Below are 23,694 nucleotides of genomic sequence, written 5' to 3'. Positions count from 1 at the left end.
GTGGTATATTCACTTTATTTGTAAGTCAATAATATGATTTGGTACAAACTTACCCATTTTCCTATCAATTACTTGGACTATCTGTCTTGGCTTTTCTCTTTCTACAATTTGCCATGTCTTGATGCAGCCTAGACATGGTACTGCAAAATACTTGATAACTTCAATTCAGCTCATCTTTCTGCAAAGATTATTGTTTTTCAAATCATCTTTGTTTTAAGATCTTACAGCTCACTGATGTTAGCAAAAAGCACAAAAGATGCCATCTTTCTGCCATATAGAACAATGATGAGAGAACTTTGATGATATACTCATCATTGTTCTCAGACCAATGACGAGAGATGTTTGCATGAAAACAACAAAAGATGCAAGATCTTAGTTCAAAGATTCCACTTTTAAGCATTTTCTGACAAAAGATGTAAGATCTTAGCACATTGATGAGTGAAAAAACAACCATAGTGTTTCCACTTGGCATGGTCCAGATTAAAGTAGGCAAGCCCAAAAAATAGGTAGATTAGAAGTAGAAATGGTTTCAAATATGAGTAGCAAATAAGTAGGTTATGTATAAGTTGTTGGAAGAATTTGAACAAGAAATTAGGCTTCCTAAGGCTCACATGAGGCTTTTTTTCAGATGAATGACTTTAATTGTAGAACTGACAGAGAAGTAGAAACAGAGAAAATCAGAGAAAATACTGGCTAGCTAAGCCCAATGTGATAGGACCTATAAACATTTTAAATGTTTCTGGCTTTAAAGGCAAAATTCACTTCAAAACCCTGCTTCATATTTCTATTCTAAAGGGGAAACATCTGCTTTAGCATCCTGAAGCTGTCACATTAGATTTAACCCACTTCAAATGCTTTTTAAGCAAATCATCAGTGACCATGCGGCTGTGACCACTTTTTTGTTTTAGTCCACAGTTTGTCTGAAGAGTGGTGCAAAGGGTTACATTGGCTAGCTGATTGTGCTTGAGACTAAAGAGTCTTTCTATTATGACATTTGGAAAATGTAAACAGAAGAGAAATTTGACTACTTTCAAAGGGTTTTCAAACTTTTTATATCCAGTTGGGGTTTTTACACTTACCACATATTCCAGAACCAAACTGGGTCAACACTTTCACAGTCCATGCCATCTTGGGGGGGGGGGGACTAGCTAAAGGCAATTCTCAGCACTCCCTTTCAATGTTTGCTTTGTTCCACAAAGGAAGTCCAAAGGATATGAAAAAAGGTTACAAGGTTTTAGTAGTACTGGTGCATTATATGGTCACTTCTAAAAAGTCAAGTTTGGTTAATGCTAATGAAATAAAATAAAATAGGATGAATATATAATAGTTTATAAACAAATTCGGGCTATATATTTGCACATTAGGGGGGTGGGGGTAAAGCATACCATATATTAAATACCTAGCCTAGGTACCTTCCCCCATCCCCCCCAACAACCCCAAAAAACAGCAGTTTAAATATTGTAAACGCAATAAAAACTACTCTTTGCCTTCCATTTCTCAATAGCAGTTTCTTGAAAATAACCAATCTGGTGGGTTTCATCTCTTATTAGTATATAAAAGTGTATGTTTAACACACCAGTACTGTTTTAGCTTCTCCTGGAAGAGTGAAAGACAGATTCACAAGCTCAACAAACTTGTATATCTTACCTTCAAATGGCAATCTTTTCTGAATTTGTGTTACTGCTTCTATGTAGAATTCCCTAGCCAACTCTTGAATTTTTTGCTGCTTTTGGTGAATTGGGTATTAGACATCAAATCCAAAAGACAGCTTTGGCATTCAGACCAAAATACACCTGGTCAAGCTTAAGGTAATTTTCTTTGTTGATTACATCTACATCCTTGACATTTTTTTTGGCTCTGAAGGGTAGAAAGGAGCAAGGAAATTCATACAGAATGTCTTCACTACAGATTCTACTTCTTTTTCCAACTAGAAGAAAATGGGCACCTCACTCTGAAAAAGCATATTGAATTCATTGAATATTGCAAGAGCATATTCTATAAACTTCATCAGTGCCTGCTTATAGGTATTTCTTGGCGTCAATAAAACCTGGTTATTACCATGCAACAGCTCTTTGACTGCTAAATCTGTCCAGTAAAGTTTCAAGGCGTCCCATTGCTCTAGCAGAACTCTTAAGGTTTGTTGAAAAAAAGCCATTGTGTAGGAACAAGAGCAACAAACTTTCTTTCAGGAACATGGGTGAATATTTTAAATTTTTTGTATGCATGTATTCCTTTGGCACTGTGCCTAAAATTTGAAGTTACAGTCCAGCAAAATCCTCATGTCCTTTAGGCAGATTTTTGCAGGCATATTGAGCACACAAATGGGAAAGATGGCATGAGCACTTCACTACCACAACCCAAGGATACTTGGTTGTGATGAGTGTTGACAAACTATAACAACAGTCCCATCATATAGTTAGTTGTGTCTGCACAAAAGCTAACCCAGTTCTGTAAGTAAATGCCTTCCTTTTCCAGTGCCTGCAAACATTGGCTTAGTTTGTCAAATACCACATCTGCAGCACTGTGTGAGCAAGAGAATGTATTAAACATATCATCTTTTGTCTCTAAACCACCATCAGCAAAAGTGATGCAAGTTTCCAGCTCTTTATCAACAGACACGTCTGTGGTTTCATCCACAATTATAGAAATGCAGTACTGTGCAACATGCCCACTAGGTCTTCCCTGAATTATGTTCAAAGTGCCTGAGGTACTGCATTTGTAACTTTTTGTTTGCCCAGAGCAAGCCTACTTGGTAGGTCTGGCCCTGGTAATGACTTTGCTGAGTTTGTGAGGTTGTTGCGTAGTCTGCAAGGCAAATCATGCTCCACCAGGAAGTATGCAATTTTGCTTTCACTATCTGTGAGATCTTACAGATAACATAGTTTGTGCTAAGATCCAGGCTTTCTCACTAGTAAGTTGTACTGATGTTGTGGCATGCTTCTGCAAGGCTGCCTTAACCTGAGATCATCTTAAGTCTTTCTTGTAGAAAATACAGTGTGCCTTCTCCACCCACCCCCAGCTGAAATTTAATTTCTCCAAAAATATTGTAAAAACTAAGATAAGCCTTCATAATTTAAACATCCACAGAAACGGGTCAGTTTTCTTTAATACATCTTTACCTTTTTTATTACTGTTTTTAGTTTTTTCTGTCATTTTTACTTGATTTGGGAAATTTGGCTCCAACTTGGCCCCCCCCCCCCAGGATTTTGTCAAGATTACACCTCTGGCTGGGGTATGGATCTAGTGCTCTAATGGGGATGTAGTTGCAAACTATGGACTGGATGACCTCTATTCCCTTTTTATTCAAAATACTTTACAAGTTTAAAAATTACATGCATATGCATTACAAAAATAGTGAATCATCTGAGAAATAGTCATATAGAAGGGACAAAACCGTGATTGAAAAAAGAAATATCCAAGCTGGAATCAAATGCAAGGCACTGATTTGAAGTCCAATGCTCTACTAACAGAACATCAGCTCTAATAATCTAATTGTTTGAGCTAGTTCTAATAGCCTGCTAGCCCCAGCTTTTCCATTTGAGATGTGTCACCAAAAATGCCGTTTTTAGTGCCATTTGGAACTTGCAGATGGTAGAATTTAAAGAAGGTCGATAGGAAAAATAACTTTTGAATGAGTCATTAAGAATTTCTATATGATGTTCTGGTAACCTGCTAGCCCTGGTAAAAAGGAAAAAAATGGAAGACAGATAAGTGCTACTCATGCAAAGAAGTCATTTCCTTGTTATTCAAGGTGGGTGAGTTTAATTCCTCTGTACAAGGTTTTTGACCATGCTGACTCAAATTGTATAATTTTTGCTTTGATCTGACACCATTTTCAAGGGTTTTTAGGCTCTTTTTTAAAATCACTGTAAATTTATTTTACAATAAACTTTTACTTTTAAGATAAACCGAGATAATATTTATCATTCCTAAATCAGTGTCAGTTTTCTTTTAACACATTTTTTAACTTTTGGTTACTATGGGCTGTGGTTCGGTCTTTACTACATTGGAGCTACTGCTGCAACCATGAAAGCGGAAATGTCAAAATGGGAGTGGGTGAGGAATGGTATGACAGAAACAGACGATGGAAGCCATGGTTGATCAGTTTCAAATTTACCACTTTACTTTTTCTGGAAACGTCCGTCCATACTCACCACTTTTGGTCCACTTTTCGGTTTTTAGGGACCTCTGGACCCGCAGGAAATGGACTTGCAAGAGTGGAAAAATGGAAATGGAAGAGTCAATTTAATATTTGGAAGTAGAAAAGTCCAAAAATAAGTATTCTACTGCCAAAATAAGTAGAAGTGGAAATACTGGGTTATAATATTGTGTACAACAAGCATTCAAAAAGAGGAGTTTGTATATATGTTTTGTTGTTGTCAGAATTGAAATATGCAGAAGTTGATATTCTTGCTAGGGAATTAAGTGAAGTAATTAGTATGGAAGTTAAGTTGTTAGGGGTATCCAAAAATGTGAGGATTGTGGGCATATATCAAAGCCTGTCTAAAAATTAATTTAGTATGTTAAATGACAATTGCCTGCTGAGTTATCTGTTGTACTTTTGTCTGTTTCCTCAAAAAATCTTGTTCTTTGTGACTCCAATGCACCCAATATTGACTGGTTATCCTAAGCTACATCAGGGACAGACCAGAATTTTGCTTTTAAACTTGTGCAAACCTTACAGGATAGTTTTCTGTACTAGCATGTTGTTGATCCCACAAGACTCAGAAGTAATTCCACTCCCCATGTACTAGATTTGGTGATCACAAAATCTCCAGATGACATATTAGACCTTTAGATGCTGCCACCTCTAGGTAAAAGCAACCATGTAGTTATGTCTATCAATGAATGTGAGTGCAGCAGTGAACTTTGGTTCTAATTTTTTATATGATTACAGCAACGGTCATTACAATGAAATTCATGACTTAATCTGTTCCGTTTCTATTGCTGAGGAGCTTCAGTCTAGAAATGTGGATGTTGCTTTTGAATTCATCCAAGAGGTTAGAAAAGAAGTATGTGATAGGTTCATTTGACATTATTACATAAAAGAAGGTTCAAGAAAAAGAAGATGACTGCCAAAATTTGTACTTGACGCTATTAGTGATAAAAATAAACAATGGAGATGGTATATGTTCGAAAAAAAAATAAAGACTTGTGGTGTGCATATAAAGGGGTTTGGAGTCACACCACTTGGTCTCTACACATTAACCAGGAATCATTCAAATCATCAATCATTACTAGCATTTGAGGGTGTCCAAATGAGTTTTGGAAGTATGTTAATAGAAACAAGACTGATTCCTTGAATGATTTGAGCATTTTTGATGACCCAGCCCAGCTACTAGTGAATTAATAAGCAATGATCAGAAAAAGGCTGATATGTTTAATCAAGTGTTTTTGTCAGTTTTTGTAAATCTGAATGATGTTCAAGCATGCAGTTCACTCCATTTTACCAAATTTATTTCAGCAGACAAAGTGCCCTTTGACGACTGGTATTTCTTCAGAGCAGGTTTTAATAATTCTCCATGACCTTTCTGTTAATAAAGCTCCAAATATACATGGCATTTCTAACGCTTTTCTTCAGAAGACAGCCACGTGTTTAGCTGAACCTCTTGCGTTTTGATTTAACCATTGTCTAATGAGTGGTAAATACCCCTTAGCATGGAAAAAAGCGGCTGTAAAGCCATTCCATAAAAGATGATCTAAGTCCCAATTTGCAAATTATTGTCCAATTTCAAACACCTCAATTTTTTCAAGAGTTCTTGAAAAGATTGTTGTATATCAGATACAGGATTACTTCAAGCGAAATAAATTATGGCATCTGTCACAACATGGTTTCAGAAAAAGCAGGTCATGCAAAATGCAGTTGCTAGAAGTTATAAAAGATTTCCAAAATATGGCTGATTTTTGTTTGAAGTTTGATTGCTTGTACATTGACTTCAGTAAAGCGTTTGACAAAGTTTCAGTTAGTTTGTTGCTTGAAAAATGTAAAAAGTGTGAGCTAGGCAGTAGAACTTTAGCGTGGATTACAGATTACTTATCAGGCTGTTCCCAGCAAGTTATAGTTGGTAGTGTAGGCTACTTTCAACTGAGAGCCCGATTTTGAGTCTTGTGCCATAAGGCAGTTGTTTGGGCCCAGTGTTATTTTGTTTGTTTGTCAATGATTTGCCTGAAGTATTTTGTCATTCCACTGTCAAACTGTTTGCAGATGATGTAAAACCTTATAAAACTGTTACCTCCCTGGTAGACGTCGCCCTTATTAAATAGGATCTGAATGCCCTAAATGATTGGTGTAAATTGAACTTGGTGTAATGTTTGTAATCCATCAAAAATGTTTTGCACTTAATTACTTTTTGAAAAGCTTGACTTATCATTATTTTCTTGGTGATACACCTGTTTCATCTGCAGATTCAGTAAGGGATTTAGGTATTCACTTTGATAACCAGTTGAAGTCTCACAAGCATGTGTCAACAATTTTGCAAAATGCTAATTACAGACTGCTTCGGATTAAGAGAAGTTTCATGAAATTTAGCCTTCACACTTTTATGACACTATACAAGACAATAGTACGCCTGGTGTGTAGAATATTGTTCCTCTGTGTGGTATCTAACATGGAAATGTGACTCAGACCAAATTGAAAAGGTTTTGGGCGTCAAAGTTTATGCTATATTTGAGTCATCTGCCATATCAGCGTTGACTGCAATGTTTGGTACTTCCTTCTCTAGAATTTCGATGGGACAGGATTGACCTGATCAATGCGTTCTGTATTATGAAGGGTGTTGATAATGTGGACTGGGCTGATTTCTTCAAACTTAGTCATTAGCCTACTCAGCCCCTTGACAAAACTTGTATAAACTGTATCAGCCGCGAGTGCACAAGCAAATAGGTCAATGTAGTTTTATTAACCAAACAACAAAACTTTGGAATAGTTTACCTGATACTGTAGTTTCTGCACAAACGGTGCAAACATTTAAGAGTGCTCTTGTTGAAACTGAGTTTCATGGAAAACAGTTTCTGTAATATAGTTGTTGCATAGTTGTTTTTTATTGAAGAATATTTTTTGTTTGATTTTTTTGTTTTGCAGTTTTACTGTTTTAGCTGTCATTTCTTGTGTTTGTTTTGCGATAAGCCTGTGACTTTCTCCTGTATTGAATAAAATAAAAATGAAAACAGTAATTTCAGTTTAGTGAAATTAAAATTTCAGAACAGGGTCACATTTTAAGAGGTCTCTAAAGAACTCATAAAACTACTCTATAACAATCATACTTATTTATCTCCTTTGCTAAAGTATATTGCTTCACATAGCCTAATTATTCACATCACATTACTATTATGTTGCATTCATTGTCTTATTAAGTCACTAGCTATAATATGTTTGTCTAAATTCTGCAAAGTGTGAGTTTCTATGTTGTAATAACCCTACTTCAAAGCCATTCAAGTGGTTCTTTGCTGCCTGGTTGTAGGGTTTTTGTTTGTTCAGCTCTGTCTTCATCCTGTTCTAAGTTAGTTTGTTTAATAATTAGAATATTAGAATTTCTAATGGAAAAGTTTGTCCAAACCATGGTTGATTTAACTAAAAATTTCTTTTCAGAATGCATGTTGTTTTTTGTGTTCCAGAAATATTTTTTATTTCTGGGTTTGCTAGTCTTCTCCAGAAAAGGGATTATAAAAAGTTAAGTGTTGTATATTTTTATTATGTTTAATTCCTTTTGTTTTTTTGCATTGCCACCATAAAAATAATAAGGTATTCTAATTATTGCAGCTCATTGATGCTTTTTTCAAGCTTGATAAATTAGCTGTGGATATTCTGTCAAAATCGGTTAATCTCTTCAGTGTTAATAAACTATTGTTTAGGCTTTTCCATTGTGTTTCTGATTAGTTTTGTTTTCTATATTGAATATATTTGTTACTGTATATTGAATATATTTTTTTGTGTTATTATTTTTCTTTTTAATCTGCAGTTTCTGTCTTTATTGTGGATAAATTTAAAAATCTTTTTCCATAAAACAAGTTGTTCAAAGAAAAATAAAGAGGTCCGTTAAACCAAAGCTGAGCAGAAATAAAGTCAAATAATCTTCCACACATGAAATTACCACAAATCACCATCAATTAATAAATGAAACCAACCCAGTCAAACTAAAAAACTAGCAAAAATTAACATGGTTAGGGCCGGGCCAGGAATTATGCATAGGCTCAGTAGGTCCAGCCTAGGGGCAGACAATGCCAAGGGGCACAAAGAAAACACAGAGTAATTTTTTTCTTAACAAAAACTGAACTGATGTGATTTATTGTCAAAGTGTCAGCTGCACTTTGATGCTGTGCTACCTATTAACAGAAAATTGATTTTAAAACAACACAGGAATTTTGTAGCTGCTAATAAACTGTCAGATGTCTCTCAAGAATGGCAGCTGAGAGCTTCGTATCACCTCTCTCTTGCACTAATTTTGGCTCATCACTCCAAATTTTAGGGGATTTTCCTGCAAATCTCTGTTTCTCAATCCCCCACAAATTGTTTGGGCCTAGGGGCACCAAAATGCTTTGGCTAAAGAGCACCAAAGACTTCAATCTGTCTATGTAGGGCTGACAACCCTAATGCCTTCTCAACATAATTTGAAAAATTTGCAAAACATAATTTGCACTTTACTGAAAACCAAATACATAATAAAAATTATCAAAACTTTAAGGAATAAATTATAGTATGTGTATATTAGACTGACAGTCCACAGTCATTTTTTAAGTACAAATTAAGTTTGAAACTCCAGGGAGTTTTTCAACCCTGAAGACCTTGTTATATGACCTTTTGTCTTTTTTTTAGCAAATGACTGTCTCAAAATTTCCATAGGATACATTTGGGGAAAATAGGACAAGAGGGGGAGGGGGCTTGTTGCCCTCCAATCAATTTTGAGTATTAAAAAGGGTACTAGAACTTTCAGTTTCTAATCAAATGAGCCTCTTTCAAAGTTCCTATTACAACTCCTTCTATGCAAAGTGTGCTGGTCTGAAAAAAAATGTTTTGGCCCACATTGCTTTTTGCTTAGGCAGTGCTGTTACCCTGCTTTTGATAATGAATAAATAATAACAATAATTCTTAGGTCTTCCCTCAAATATATCCCTCTGGTTAACCTTTACCTGAATAAAGGTTTCTTGTAAGACCTCAAATACTAATATGTCATTTTAAGGGCTTAAAATTGAATTTAAAAGGGTAGCAATAAGTATGTTTGGAAAGAGCATTAAAACATACATCAAGTAGTGTATTCGTATCTTAGCTAGCAAATAATTTAGGCTCTGAATTCATTCCTGAAAGTTTCATTCTTTTAACCCTATTATTTATAAGATGATGAAAATATCATCTAGAAATTTCCTCCAATTTATTAAGTAAATAACAAAAATACACAAATATCAATTCCAGGAAATCTTTATAAGATTTATTCACCTATCCTAGTCAGTGGCAGAAATTAGGGAGGGGGGAGGGCAGTCATATTCTCCTTGATTTTGAAAAGACCTTGATATTTCTATTTAATAGCTATTTTGTATTTTAGATGCGTGATATCTTCAACTAGCGAGACTGACTTACTGGTCATTTGTATTGGTTACACATGGGCTTTTTTTTTTAGAGTCATTAAATAGCACTGTTACTCTTCAATGACTTTGCTTTGAATTGTCTCTTCTGTGCCCATTCTGGAGCATCCTAATTATACCTACTGCAGGGAGACCTTATTGTTCTGAAATGTGTAAAACCATTCATCTCTGCTATTGTACCTGCTGTCATGGTCTCTGACTAGGGTTTATAGTACTGTTAATTTTCAATGACTTTTACTTTTTATGGAAAAGTCAGTCAGACTTTTTACTTTCCTGGAGGATCCAAATTATACTGATGGGAAGCAATTATACCGATGAGAATTAACTTACACTGACAAACTTCTTTTGAATGTGAAAATCAATTCTTCTCTATTGTTTTACATGTTGTCATGATCTTTGACTAGAGTTCAAAATTAGGCATCAGTTTATCTTTTTTGTTGTTGTGAAGCTTTAGTTAAACAATGAGTAAAATGGGACAACAAGCTTTGGACTTTTTGTGGTGAAAATCTGGAAGAAAAATAGAGGAAATTAATTGCGAGAAATTGGTAATAACATCGAGGCTCAAAGTGTGGGGCTAATGGACATGATTTCCCTACCTGTGACAGTCTTTTGAAAGCAAGAGATACAATAAATGACCTAGGTCAACATGAAAGTGCAGTTTGCATCCCTGGACCCATAGCAGGTTCCAGTGGCAGTCAATATCCTCTCTCAGATATCTCAACAACACATCATGTCTTTTGCTTGCTGCTATTTTTCTAGTTAGGCTCTAGCTGCAGTGTGAAAAGATCAACTTGGTCTCTTTTTATCTCAAACTTTGCACGTGATGGAAAAAGTGTTAATTATTGTAAATTGTTTGTCAGAGCAAATTCAAACAGAAAGTTTGTTAATTATAAGGCGCTTGCACTGATTACTGGGGCATACAAGACACTCCAAAAGCTGAGAAATGACAACAAATGGAAAAATTTAAGCAAAAACATATTCAAATTTTTGGCTCTACATGACATCTAGGATTTAAAGTCCCCAGAATCTATAATCAGCGCTCAGAGCAAGAGAAGGTAATTGACTTTTTTTCAAATTCAACAACCATTAAATGCAATATCAGTCAGCCAGTTCAATCAGACTCCAGTAAATTTCTACACTTCAAGGTGATAGACCATTTCACAGGCAAGATGGACCAACTTTTCATGCAAAATATGCCTCTGCTTGATATTTTATCTGCCTTTGACCCTTCAAGTTCTGATTTTCTTGAATTTTTAAAAGTTGAAAAGTTAATGCGTGGTTACCAAGTGATTCTTGGTATTGATGACTATGCCCTAGAATCTCAGTTTTCTCTTGTAAAGCTGCTTCTTTCAAAATATGACTCTTCAAAACTGGATCTTCACTAAGCTATCGAATTTTTATCAAACCTCCTAATTGCCTATTTTACAGTGCTAAGACTGTTAAAGCTTGTTGCTACTTTGCCTGTGACCACTGTACATATATATTAATACAAGATAATGTTTTCAGAATAAAGCCTGAGAGGGCCCAAGCTTTGCTCATCTTGCAGAGAAGATTGCTTATGTTGGATAATTATACATTATTTCAAAAATAAACACACTACATTATTTTTTCAAGTCTTTTTCTCAAAGCAGTTAAATTTTTCTTTGAAGAGTCATGTTTGAGGAAGCGGTAGCACTACTTAACTTTACGGTAATCCACGGTAACAACGATTAACCTCCATGGTAACACCTGGCGGTACCCTGGATTTTTTCGGAGGGGGTTTTACTCAAAGATTTTTTTTTCGGGGGGGGCACGAAAAAACCTAAAAAAATGAAAGGTCTTAAGCCGAACTGGCCAGCCATGACAAAATAAAACAACAAAGAGAAAAATCTCAATGAAAAAAAAAACAACAAACAAGACTGTCGCCAGTGGAGAGAAAAGAAAAGACAAATGCAAAACAACGCATATATTTTGCTTGTATCAAAAAAAGGGCATCTTCAGCAAAAAAAACAGAAGAAGAATAAGTTAAAAAAAAATTGAATAAAGAAAAAAAAATAAAACCACCACCAAAACAAAAAAAAAATTATACAATTGGCGCAAACTGATCGGCGTAGGGAAAAGATGCTATTATGGCGTTACTTTAGTGAGAACACCAGAGCAACTGAGGAAAAATAAAAAAATGGAAATTACTTTAACTATTCTGTTGCGAAATAATCCTTTTATTGGTTACTATTGAAGCAATTCGTTTTGGTCTAGCAGCCTAGCAGGTAAAATTTGGTCTAGCACCCTTGTGATTATTTATAATCTTAATTCCCTTATTGACTGTTGATTCACTCTTTAGAAGATTATCATAAATTGGGTCAATATTTAAACTACCTGTGTCCCTATTTATCGAAAGGTTAGCAAACATATGTTTTTTAATTTAAATGCCTTCTCTCGCCCATTGTGTGTACCCCTGATCATTTGAAATAGCTAAAGCCTCATCAAATTTTACAAAGTGATCTGGTTGAAACCAAATATGTTCTGCTAAAGCTGAAACAAAAGTTTCTGGAGGCTCGCTTAATTGTAGGGTTTTTTCTATGGAATTTCGGTGTTCAATAAACCTTTTAATAAATTGTTGGTGAGTACTACCAATATAGAACATCCCGCAAGAACACAGAATTTTATACACCTCACTTACCAAATTTCTCCTGGTTAAATCCTTACCAGAACCAAAGAAACTACCTATTGGCCTCAACGACTGGAAACATGTATCAATACCAAATTTACGCAAAATCCGGGAGAGTTTCTCACCCAAACCAGGTACATATGGCAATGAAATGAAACATTTTGATATATTTAAATCTAAAGACTGAGAAACCCCAATAACCCTACTATCATGTTTAACACGTCTATTTTCAAGTATTTTTTCAATAAAATTAATTGGGTAATTGTTAAAAAACAAAGTATCCCTCAAATACAACAATTCTGAATCAAGAAATTACTGAGAACCAATTCTAAAGGGTCTATTCGCTAGCGAAATTAAAACCCCCGTTTCACCGACATTGGGTGGTAAGAATGAAAATTCAAATGCCTATCATTGTGCGTAGATTTTCTATAAATTGAGAAAAGTAAATGGAGATCCCTTTCGATTAATAAAATATCCAGAAAAGGTAATTTATTATTTTCCTCGAACTCAACTGTAAATTTAATATTGTTATCAAAACTATTTAAATGCTTACAAAATAGGTCTAAGAAGTCCAATCCATGTTTCCAAACGCAAACCACATACAAAAAAACTTGATTTTGATCCTACAGATAAATATGTAAAATCAACAAGAAAGGAATTGGAGTCATTGAAAAATAATTTTTACATTACCCGTAATGTGAAAATGGGTGTAACTCCATAAAAGCATCTTTTCCCTACGTGGATCAGTTTGCGCCAATTGTATAATTTTTTTTTTGTTTTGGTAGTGGTTTTATTGGTTTTTCAGTATTAACTTTTTTTTTTTTTTTTCGTACTTTTTATTATCTTATTCTTTTTCTTCGTTTTGTGTTGAATACACTCTGTTTGAGATGCTAACAAACCATCGTGTTGCTTTAGAATTGCCTTTTCTTTTCTCTTGACTGACCATAGTCTCGTTTGTTGTTTTTTTTTTTCATTTTTATTTTTCTCTTTGTTGTTTTTTTTTAGCTCAAAAAACGCATACAAAATTTGTTTATATCCACTTTTGTTGTGTTTTTACGAGTCAAGAAACATTTCTGGAGGGGTTCAAACCCTCTACCTCCCCCCCTCTGGGTACGGCCTTGCGGTAACACATCGTAAACTTGATTGAGTGGTGTATAATATACAAGTACCACAACTCCTTCCCCCTACAGAAATTAAAAAACAAAACTCAAATATAATTCTCAAATTTTGAAAGCCTTATTTTCCACGGGGGGTATTTTCCGGTGGGTATTTTCCATGGGGGGTTATTTTCTGGGGGTATTTTCCTCGGGGAAAGGGGTAAACGCTGGCCACCGTTTTTATACATATCTAACAAGTTTTATTTTTGTGTCGTAAAATCCATGTTTGGTTCTAGTTCAGATCATGGTTGGACAGGATTATTTCATAGTTGTATGATTTTCATTTTTCATGCTAATGATGCTTTGCTTTTGAAATTTCTTTTAGTTCTTTAAATTTTTTTGGTTCTTATCTTCTTCTATTCCTTTTTTTCTTGAAATTATGTAATGTTTTTAGTTTCTGTGCTTAGTTTTCCCACGGTTTTATGCATTTTTACTTCTTTCTTTTTTTTTGCCAAGCATAAAATCCTGTGTCTTATTTTTATTTTATTTTTTATTTTGCCATAGCTAGTCAATGTCGCTTTATATCTTTCATCTGAACTCAGCAGCCTGCAAAGAAGTCTATTTACAACTTTGGAGGTCTTTCAAATAATTAACTTTGGGGAGTTAGAATAGTATCGTTTCAAGATCTGTCAAGAAGGAAGGCCCCCCCCCCCGTCAGGGGGCAGTGTTGAGGAAACACATACAATAGCTTGAAATTGGATTATTCTGTCCTGAAAATGGATTTAAGTTCACCATCACACCCTATGCCCAAAAATCTACTATGCCCTTCTGTAGATGTAAAGAGACTAAATTTATAGACGGTCAGGTAAAAATATTTCAATTGAAGATCCTCAGTCAGATGCTGAGTGGAGTAATCTTAAATGACCTTTCTTTGTATAGTAATTTTTTTTTATCCAAAAAACAATGAAGTTTCAAACTTGCTATAACTCCTTCACATTTTCAAACAGTTCGTGGTAACGAACTGTAAGTAAGGAGTGACCCGGCTCAATGGTAACCGAAACTCTAAAAAACGGAATTTTGGTACCAATAGATACATCAAAAGAATCGGATTTTAATTTTGATTTCAAATATATAAGTTTCATCAAATTTAGTCATGCCCATCAAAAGTTACGTGCCTGAGAAAATTTGGCTGATTTTCGACAAAAGGGGGATAGAACCCCTATAAGTTATAGAACCTTAATGAAAATCACACCATCATACTCAGCGTATCAGAGAACCCTACTGTAGAGGTTTCAATCTCCTATCTATAAAAATGTGGATTTTTGCATTTTTTGCCAGAAGAAAGATCACGGATGCGTGTTTATTTTAATTTTTTTTTTTCCAGGGGTAATCGTATCGACCCACTCCCAGTGGTCCCATAATATCGTGAGAGGGCTCATTGGAACGGAAATTAAAAGTTATAGTGCCCTTTTTAAGTGACCAAAAAAATGGAGGGCAACTAGACCCCCTCCCACGCTCATTTTTTTTCTCAAAGTCACCCAATTAAAATTTTGAGATAGCCATTTTGTTTAGCATATTCGAAAATCTAATAAATATTTCTTTTACGATGACTTAATCCCCCACAGTTCCCAGGGGAAGGGCTGCAAGTTATGAACTTTGCCCATTGCTTACATATTGTAATTGGTTATTGGGAAGTATACAGACATTTTCAGGAAGAATTTTTTTCTGGTGGGGGGGGGCTGTAGGAGGGGGTTACTCGGGAGAATCTTTCCGTGGAGGATGTTTCTTTGAGGTAAGGGACATTTTTTATGAAGGGGGCGCCGGATTTCCAAGCATTATTTAAAAAACGATCAGAAATTAAATTTGAAAAAACAAGTTTTTTCAACTGAAAGTAAGAAGCAACATTAGAACTTAAAATGAACAGAAATTATTACGTATATGAGGGGGGTGTCCCCCATGTAAAGACCCCACTCGTCACGCAACAGTTTGTCTTCGTGCTTTCAAAAGATCTCTCTATTAGAATTAAACGGCCTTTGTGATTCATGGTTTTGCGAATTTATTTTTTTTTCAACTTCTAACTCTAAGAGTATGGTATTGACTAAGGGGAGAACCCCATCATATACGTTATAACATATACGAAATAAAAAAAAAAACAAGCGATACGGCTCAATAGTAATCGAAACTTTTAAAAACGGAACTTTGATGTCGATAAATGTATCAAAAGAATGGGCTTATAATGCTGGTTCTAAATATATGAATTTTGTCAAGTTTAGTATTACTCATCAAAGGCTACGAGCCTGAGAAAATTTACCTGATGTTTTAAAGAGGGGGGAAACATCCCCTTAAAGTGAAAGAATTTTAATGAAAATCACACCGTCAGATTCAGCGTATCAGAAAACCCTATAACATAGGTTTCAAGCTCATATCTGAAAAAATCTGCAACTTTGTATTTTTCGCCAGAAGAAAAATATACGAATATAGAAGTTCGTTACGTAAATTAATTAGTAAATTACGTCAGAACCAAATTTAGAGACAGCCATTTAGCAAAAGAAAAGTAAAATTTTTGTGCAAATTTTGTTTACTCATTCAATGACGGTGAGCCAAAATAAAAGCTGCATTAACTGAAAAACGATCAGAAATTAAATAAAAAAAACAAGTTTTTTAAACTGAAAGTAAGGAGTGACATTAAAACTTAAAACTAACAGAAATTATTCCGTATATTAATGGGGCTGTCCCCTCCACACCGCATCGCTATTTCCTATAAATTTTGAATATGTAAAACAAATTTATTTTTAAAAAAAATAAAAAAATTTCGCGTAAAGAGCGCGGCGTTGCGGTGGGGACAGCCCCTTTCATATACGGAATAATTTCTGTTTGTTTTAAGTTTTAATGTTGCTCCTTACTTTCAGTTTAAAAAACTTGTTTTTTTTATTTAATCTCTCTCAAAAGTCTATTCTTAAACAAGTACTTTCACCTGATTTGAAAGATTTACATATATATTTTTTAGAGATAAAACTATGGGAAAACCAAAAAAGTTCAACAGAGCCTCTTTGCCTAGGAAGCAGCAAGTTCGGATACGAAAGGATGTGAATAATTATGTAGCTGCTGATGATGATGAGCTGAGCAAGCAATTATGTGGAACTTCTTTAAATGTATGTTCTTTTTACTTCCCCTTGAGCTATATTGGTTTTTCGGTTTTAACTGGTATTTCAAAGATTCTCTGGAAAAGGAAGCATCCCAGATCGGCACCAACATGACAATTTATTTGAAGGAGGGAGGGGGGGGGGAGATAAAAAGGCGAATTATATGGAAAATATAAGAAATGTATGGAAAAACCATTTGAATTACAAGATTGTGGCTCTTTTTTTGGGGGGGGGGGATCATCTAAAAGATACCAAAAATTCAGAAACATACAAGAAACCCACTCCATGATTGTCACAGTCACCTTAAGGTACCCAAAAATCCTGCCTGAAATCCAATAAATCATAATCCCAAGATAAACAAATCCTGCTAACACCCTATTTTTATTAGATGAGGGGATGGTCACTACCAGGGTCGTCGCAAAACTAAAAAAAGAATCCATAGAATTTCTCTTAGACGGTCTTTAAAAGGGCTTGCTAGGACAAATTTTCCTTTTTTGACACTACACTCCTTTCATTTTTTACACTCTTGTCACCAATACTAAAATGAAGGAACGTGTACATTCTTCTTTTTGAAGTTTGATTCAAGTTTGTCCTAACTTTAGCTCAATGCAAAATTGAGGTAAGTGTTGTTGTATACTAATACCAGCTTACTGTCATTTCCGTTTCGACTGTTTGAGATCGTTGAATGCGGTAGAACACGCTTTTAATTTTAATTTGGATGGTCCTTAGAAGCCGTGGGAAAGGTATAGTAGAGAGTAGAAATAAGACAGGAAAAAATTTATACTTTCTGATTCTCAAGTCAATGCTCATTCATAACATCATAATGGCTGCCGTCACAGTTGTTTCTGCCCTTTACTATACATTTACTGAAAATCTAACATCGTAAGATGTCACAAGAAGAAGTGTGGATCTGGGACAAAGAATTACATCTGATATGCTGGTTTTCTACTATGGTAGTTTGCAACCAAGTCCTGAGTTCTTGCTGAAATCAGCAATAAACTCAGAAGAAAATTGAAAATCGTTGTTAATCTTGGATTCTCAATATCCTGATAGATATCTTACCAATGTTGAAAAATTCTTAATTTTAAGATAAATCTTTTTAAGTGGAAGTGTTGGCAATAAGAATGGCTGTAGCTTTGAGCAGGAAGTGACTAACTAAGTAAAATTCCTTGCTAATAGTCAAATTGATCTTAAAAGGTTGAACATGAATAGATGAATGATAGAAAAATATTGTAAATAAAACATTTTTTTGCTGTGAAATACTCCAAATAAACTGTCAAAGCATACGGCTAAAAACAAGGTTTGTTAAATAGAAAATGTCAATCTTTTTTCTAGAGAATTTTGGAGGGGCCTAGGCCCCCTAGGCTTCACCCTAAATGCACCACTCTTTAATAGTATTTCTAATATCTTTTCACAATAATAAGCCACCAGAGGATGTATATACAGTGCTACAATATATTGTTACTAGTAATTTCTCTTTGTGATTTTGGTTGAGTTTCCCATTTCACTTACTGTATATAGGAGTGAGGCAGAGGAATAGCTTGAAGTGTGCCTCCTAAACTTTAAGTAGCTCTCTCATTGGTAACAAAATGGGAGCTTATCCTTTTCTCCTTTCTCAGTAGATATATTAGAAAGTTGGTTGTGGCAACTATTTTTGAATCCTGACTAACATAAATTTAAAAAAAAAATGATTGTTAATACTTGTTTAAATGATCGGAGTAAATGACTGTTTTATAAGAAAAACATATGTTAGGGAGAAGTAATATTTTGAAAATTTAAATGGTTGAAAAACGGAAAAAATGGACATTGACTCAGGATAAAAACCAGCCAAGTTCTAATTTGCTGCAAAACTGAACCAAGTTTTAATTCGCTGGAAACATGAAGTATGTCCTGACTTGGTGCAAAACCGAAATAAATTCAAGCTGCTTTAGAACTCTCCAACTGAAAACTTTTTTGCTGAAATGTAAGCAGGTATTATCTTGCTTGGAAATAACGTCTAAAAGCGCTTAACATCTCTGACAGTTCCCTGGTGTCTTTACCAAAATGTTTTTTTTTATAACAATAAATGGAAACATATACGAGATCTAAAGAAGTTGGAGTCTCGCTGGGGTTCAAAAGTGCTGCTATCTGCTGTTACTAGACATTTTGTTTGTGATTCTGGTTGAGTTTGTTATTTTATTATCTGCGTTTGTGACTGGGGCAGAGGAATAGTATTCCATGTGCCTTCTAAATTATAGTAGTTCTCCCATTCCGAAAGAAATTGGAGCCTATTATTTGCTTCTTTCTCAGTGTTTTCTGTTTTTTTGTTGTTGCCATTATAAAGGGCATATTTGCCCAAGTTTTCATTGAGAGTTTCCTATATCAAGTTAGGGTTCCCATTCTTTATGTCAAGAATAGTAGTCGGAGATGCAATCCTCGAATCCCGGGGGTTCGACCGTTCTTTGAAATTGTTTTGCAATTGTAAAACAGTGATCTTCTCAATTATTTATCTAACTGGTCCTTCTCAATTATTTATCTAAGAGTGAAAATTTGATCAACATCTCGTCTCTCTTTCCTAAACGAAACTGTTCTTCCCTTAAAAATCTATCTATAGCATCTCTAAGTCTAGCAAGTATCATCATACTAGGTAATTTGCTTGCTACAGAAACCAGTTCTAATGCCTCTATAATTACCGCAATCTCTCTTACATTTATATATATATATATATATATATATATATATATATATATATATATATATATATATATATATATATATATATATATATATATATATATATATATATATATATATATATATATATATATATATATATATATATATATATATATATATATATATATATATATATATATATATATATATATATATATATATATATATATATATATATATATATATATATATATATATATATATATATATATATATATATATATATATATATATATATATATATATATATATATATATATAGGGGTCATACAAAGGTCCCTAAGTCCCTAAAAAAAAGTCCCTATAGTCCCTATTTCTGTTCCTCTTTTGTTTCTTTTCTTCTTTTGTTTAATGTAGTCCTTCATTGCCTACAACAAACAAGCCTTTAGCCAGTGCCATGGAGTTCGTGTATCTCTCCCCACTATCCAGGAGTTATAGTGCGTAGCAGGGGGTTTTGTTGCGCCATCTACTTCCAGTTATTTAGTATTGATGTTGCGTATATAGATAGATAGTTGCATCCAAGGCATCACATCAGTGAGGGCGTTTTGTAGGGTAGGTGGCAAATAGCTTACGTTGCTGACATTTCCCCTGTTGAATCTTAGTTGTGTTTGATTTAACAAAACTTAGTTAACTAACAATTCTACTTTTTTCGCTTTTAGCGTTTTATTTGTCATAAAGTTAACTGAGAAAGTTGGTTTGAACTTCTTGCCAGAAATTCTTAGTAGATATCCAAGAACAAAGAATTCTTAATAGTACTGTCATTGTTAACTTTTTGAGTCAACTAAGAATCCGTTCGTCAAATAAAACGTTCAAAGTTAACTAAGAATTACAAATAAACCGGCAAAATCTACTTATTAACGACCTAAAATAAATATGGCAATTTTCATAAGATTTGTAAATTGTTTTTTAATTGGCTCATGATGAATCAATGCCTCTGGATTTTATACCTTACAAAAAAAATGGATAAGTCAGGATAGACTAAATAATTTAGGAATCCTGTTAACTGAAAGTGAAGACACAAGCGTAATAGATTTAAAAACTCGTTTAGAAGCATTTGCAGAACAAAAGCTCAGAAATATGTAAATTCATATGGCCATACTCGGTGATGTAAAGTTCAAAAGGCAGTTTCAGTAGTTTCATAATATCTAGGCGATACAAGCGTAAATTAACGTTAGCACAAAATGAGTACACAAAATGTAGTAACCCCTTACTACTTTTAAAGACATCCCTAGGGACTACTCCTTTCTTCCAATGGTTCAACAGTACAAGAGGAAGGTTTAACAGCGCATCCCTATTTGGGTGACCAGGTTCCGCAATTTTGTTTCTAGGCAAAATTCCGCACCCCTGGCAAAATTTCCAGGTGTTTCAATTAATTGGAGTGTGATCGGGATAATACACAAGTAGTAATAAATAGGTAAATTATCATTGAATTTCTAGGACATGCCCAGGCAAGATTCCCGCCATGAACACATTTATTTTCTTCTTTGATGCTTTACGCTTCCGGGCTGAGTTGAGACTGATGAGTGATGAGGTCTTTCGCACCCTTTTTAAACTTTTTCCGTGTTGTTTCAATCGCTTGCCAAGGGATCGCGCGCTGAACCGGAGATTTTGTGAAACACTCTATCACATATCTGTCCCAGAGCCCTAATCATGTAATGTAGAGGACGCAAATTCTGTTGCAATCGGATCAATATATTTTGTAGCAAAGGGTAGTGCAGAGCGAAAATGCTTAGCAAACCAACTGACGAGACTGTACCCGGACATTGACGAATCACCCCTGTAATAGTCCTTTCCATGTCCCAACTGACGTGGTACAAGAGTAGCAACATAGCAATCAATATCAGGACATACAAACTGAGTTCTGTTAGCCATTTTACTATATTTTGTCATAATATTCTAGTTTATCTTCATTGGAAAGGGGGTCTACATACTTGCACAGAGAAGGTATTTCGAGGCGAGGATTTTATAGCTATTTAAATGATCTAAATTGTGATCTGGATTTCAAATTATTGGCCTGGGACAGATACACCTTTTGGCCCTAGAGGAATAATGCTAGTTTTTTAAGCTTTAAATATACCTTAGCTCTTTCTTGCTTTGAATTTTATGTTTTTTTTACAGATTACTGATAGTCGGGGTTTATTTCCCACAAGTTGTATAACAAAAACATTTGATTTCTAACCCTAGCCTATTCCTCATAAATTTTACTTTTTGCTTTCTTGAAAAGAAAGGTGGGACCTATTTATCAGCTCTTTAGATGAAAATTTTTAAAAGCCTAAGATAGCTGTATATGAAGCAGGAGAGGGAGAAGAGTTAAGAAGACGAGACAATATCGGTCCTGCATGGGTATTTCCAGGGCGCATACCAGATCTATTTTATTTATTCGCACCCCTAGATGATTAATATCATATTTTTAAAAGCTTAAGATATCGATGTATAAAGCTGAAGAGGGTTTCTAGTGAATGTTTAAATATTTATTAATTAAAAAAACTTTCCGAAAAATAAGTTTTTCAAAGAAAAGTAAAGGCCATTTTAAACTGGAGCTCAGCAGATACAAATACATTTTAAAATTCAAACTCAACACGACCAGAAATTACTATTAAAGAATAAATGAAACCCAAAACGAACAGAAATTAAATAAACAATCATAGCAAAAACATACAACAAGTAATAATATAAATAAATAAATAAATCTTAAAGCGAGTAATGCTTAGATTGAATATGAATATCAAGCTTAAAATGAAAAAAGATATTTTCCAATTGAAGTATAAATGAAACTCAAAACGGAGAGAAATTAAAAAAACAATAAATACGAACAAACATAAAATAGATATAAACGTGAATTAATAAATACATCTTAAAACGAATGAAACTTAAATTGAATATGCAAATCAAGCTTGAAACGAACAAAAATCACCACAAACAAGAGTTTGGGTATGACCTCCTTCTCTCACTGTAAAAGTCTAAAACCTACTGCGTCATTGGCGCTTTACTGAAAACTATATGCGTCTTGAACAGTATTGGAAAGTATAAACAAAATCAAATTGAATATTTGATGTATAATGATATTAATTGTTGAAAGATCCATCAGTTCAAGAATTTATTTCACTGTAATTTTATTTTTATTTTCAATGCTGTAAGAACTGGAAAAGAAAATATTTGTAATATAATCCGTTTTCAGTTAAGCGCCAATGACGCAGTAAGCTTTTGGTTTTTATTTACACTTAGGAAAGGAGGCAGTATCCAATCACTTGTTTGTAGGGAAACGAAATTCGTCTTTAACAACTTTAAAAAGAGCCAATTAATTAAACTGAATATTTGTTGTATAATGATATTAATTGCTGAAAGCTCATCAGTTCAAAATATTACTGTAATTTTAATGTTTATTTTCAATATTAAGAACAAAAGAAAATATTTGTCACAAAATTGGTTTTCAGTAAAGCGCCAATGACGCAGTAGGTTTTAGAATTTACAGTGAGAGAAGGAGGTGAAGACTACTAGGTACGCGTAGCTATACCAATTCGTCATTTATCAATGGCGAAATTCCTTCAAAAAAATACATATGATATCCTAAGAAAGGACCGTACATATGATAAAAAAATTAGACAACATGATTGGCCAATCGTTAACGATCAAAATATTGAAAAAAATCAATTCACATGAATACCCCATTGTCACATTATCATATAAGGAGTTTGGGACTATGAACGAATCGTGTCGAGCTATCAACCAAAAAAATTTCATATAATAAAAATGGTGCCTTTCAATTCAACTATTCAAAGGAATAGAGTAAAATCTACATTAATACACCCATTGACAATGAAAAGGTTACTCTCAACGATGATCTAAGAGAAGTTCTTAGTTTTAAACATAATATAATCCATGTAAAAGTGCAGGAAGCGCTAGAGGAATGAATCGTGTCATTTTCGCAGAGAATCCACCCGCCTTCTCCTTGGACAATTGTATATTTCAATTTCAATTGTATATTAAAAAAATGTCATATAACAAAAATGATGCCTTTCAATTCAACTATTCAAAGGAAGAGAGTAAAATCTACATTAATACACCCATTGACAATGAAAAGGTTACTCTCAACGATGATCTAAGAGAAGTTCTTAGTCCCCTCCCCAAATCAACACTGACTACTCAAAATGGAAGCAAATATGTCGTTAATTTGACCAGAAAAGGCATCTTTTTTGTGAAACCATTGTGTTATCTGACAATAAGCTTGATCTGACTTTTGTAATTGAGGTAACCCAGGATGTGCATTTGACGCTTGCCAATGATTACCTCTATATACCTGTTTACGGATGATTAAGCCAGCTTGAGCTATTAGTCGTTATTAAGGGTTAACGTAAAAAAGGGGAAATATGTTAATGCCAAAAGCCTAAGAGTTGAGGTATGTTAATTTACCCTTTAGGTAGAATACGGGAAGTGCGATGAAATTGCAAAAATGGGAAAAATGTACATATTTAGTGAAAGGATTTATTTTCTTTGAAAGTATTAATCGTTAACGGAT

The 23,694-nt window shown here is 34.2% G+C and overlaps 1 protein-coding gene across 2 annotated transcripts in view; it reads left to right on the top strand.

Moving 5' to 3' along the window:
* LOC148949393 (18S rRNA aminocarboxypropyltransferase) overlaps window positions 1-23,694 on the top strand; it is a 48,369-nt gene that overhangs the window by 776 nt on the left and 23,899 nt on the right. The window contains exons 1-2 of one of the 2 annotated variants that reach the window (XM_089092946.1): window positions 295-415; window positions 16,328-16,472. In XM_089092946.1, coding sequence (XP_088949072.1) covers window positions 16,338-16,472 — 135 coding nt within the window. In that variant the 5' untranslated portion in view covers window positions 295-415; window positions 16,328-16,337. Of the gene's footprint in view, window positions 1-294; window positions 416-16,327; window positions 16,473-23,694 lie in introns of those variants that run through there. The other variant, XM_089092945.1, reaches the window with a different exon arrangement.

Source organism: Artemia sp. Qi Xiang Cuo, chromosome 8 (genome assembly GCF_049724085.1).
Source record: "Artemia sp. Qi Xiang Cuo chromosome 8, ASM4972408v1, whole genome shotgun sequence".
In the NCBI taxonomy this organism is placed as follows: Eukaryota; Metazoa; Arthropoda; class Branchiopoda; order Anostraca; family Artemiidae; genus Artemia; species Artemia sp. Qi Xiang Cuo.
This window is presented reverse-complemented; position numbering and strand designations above follow the sequence as displayed.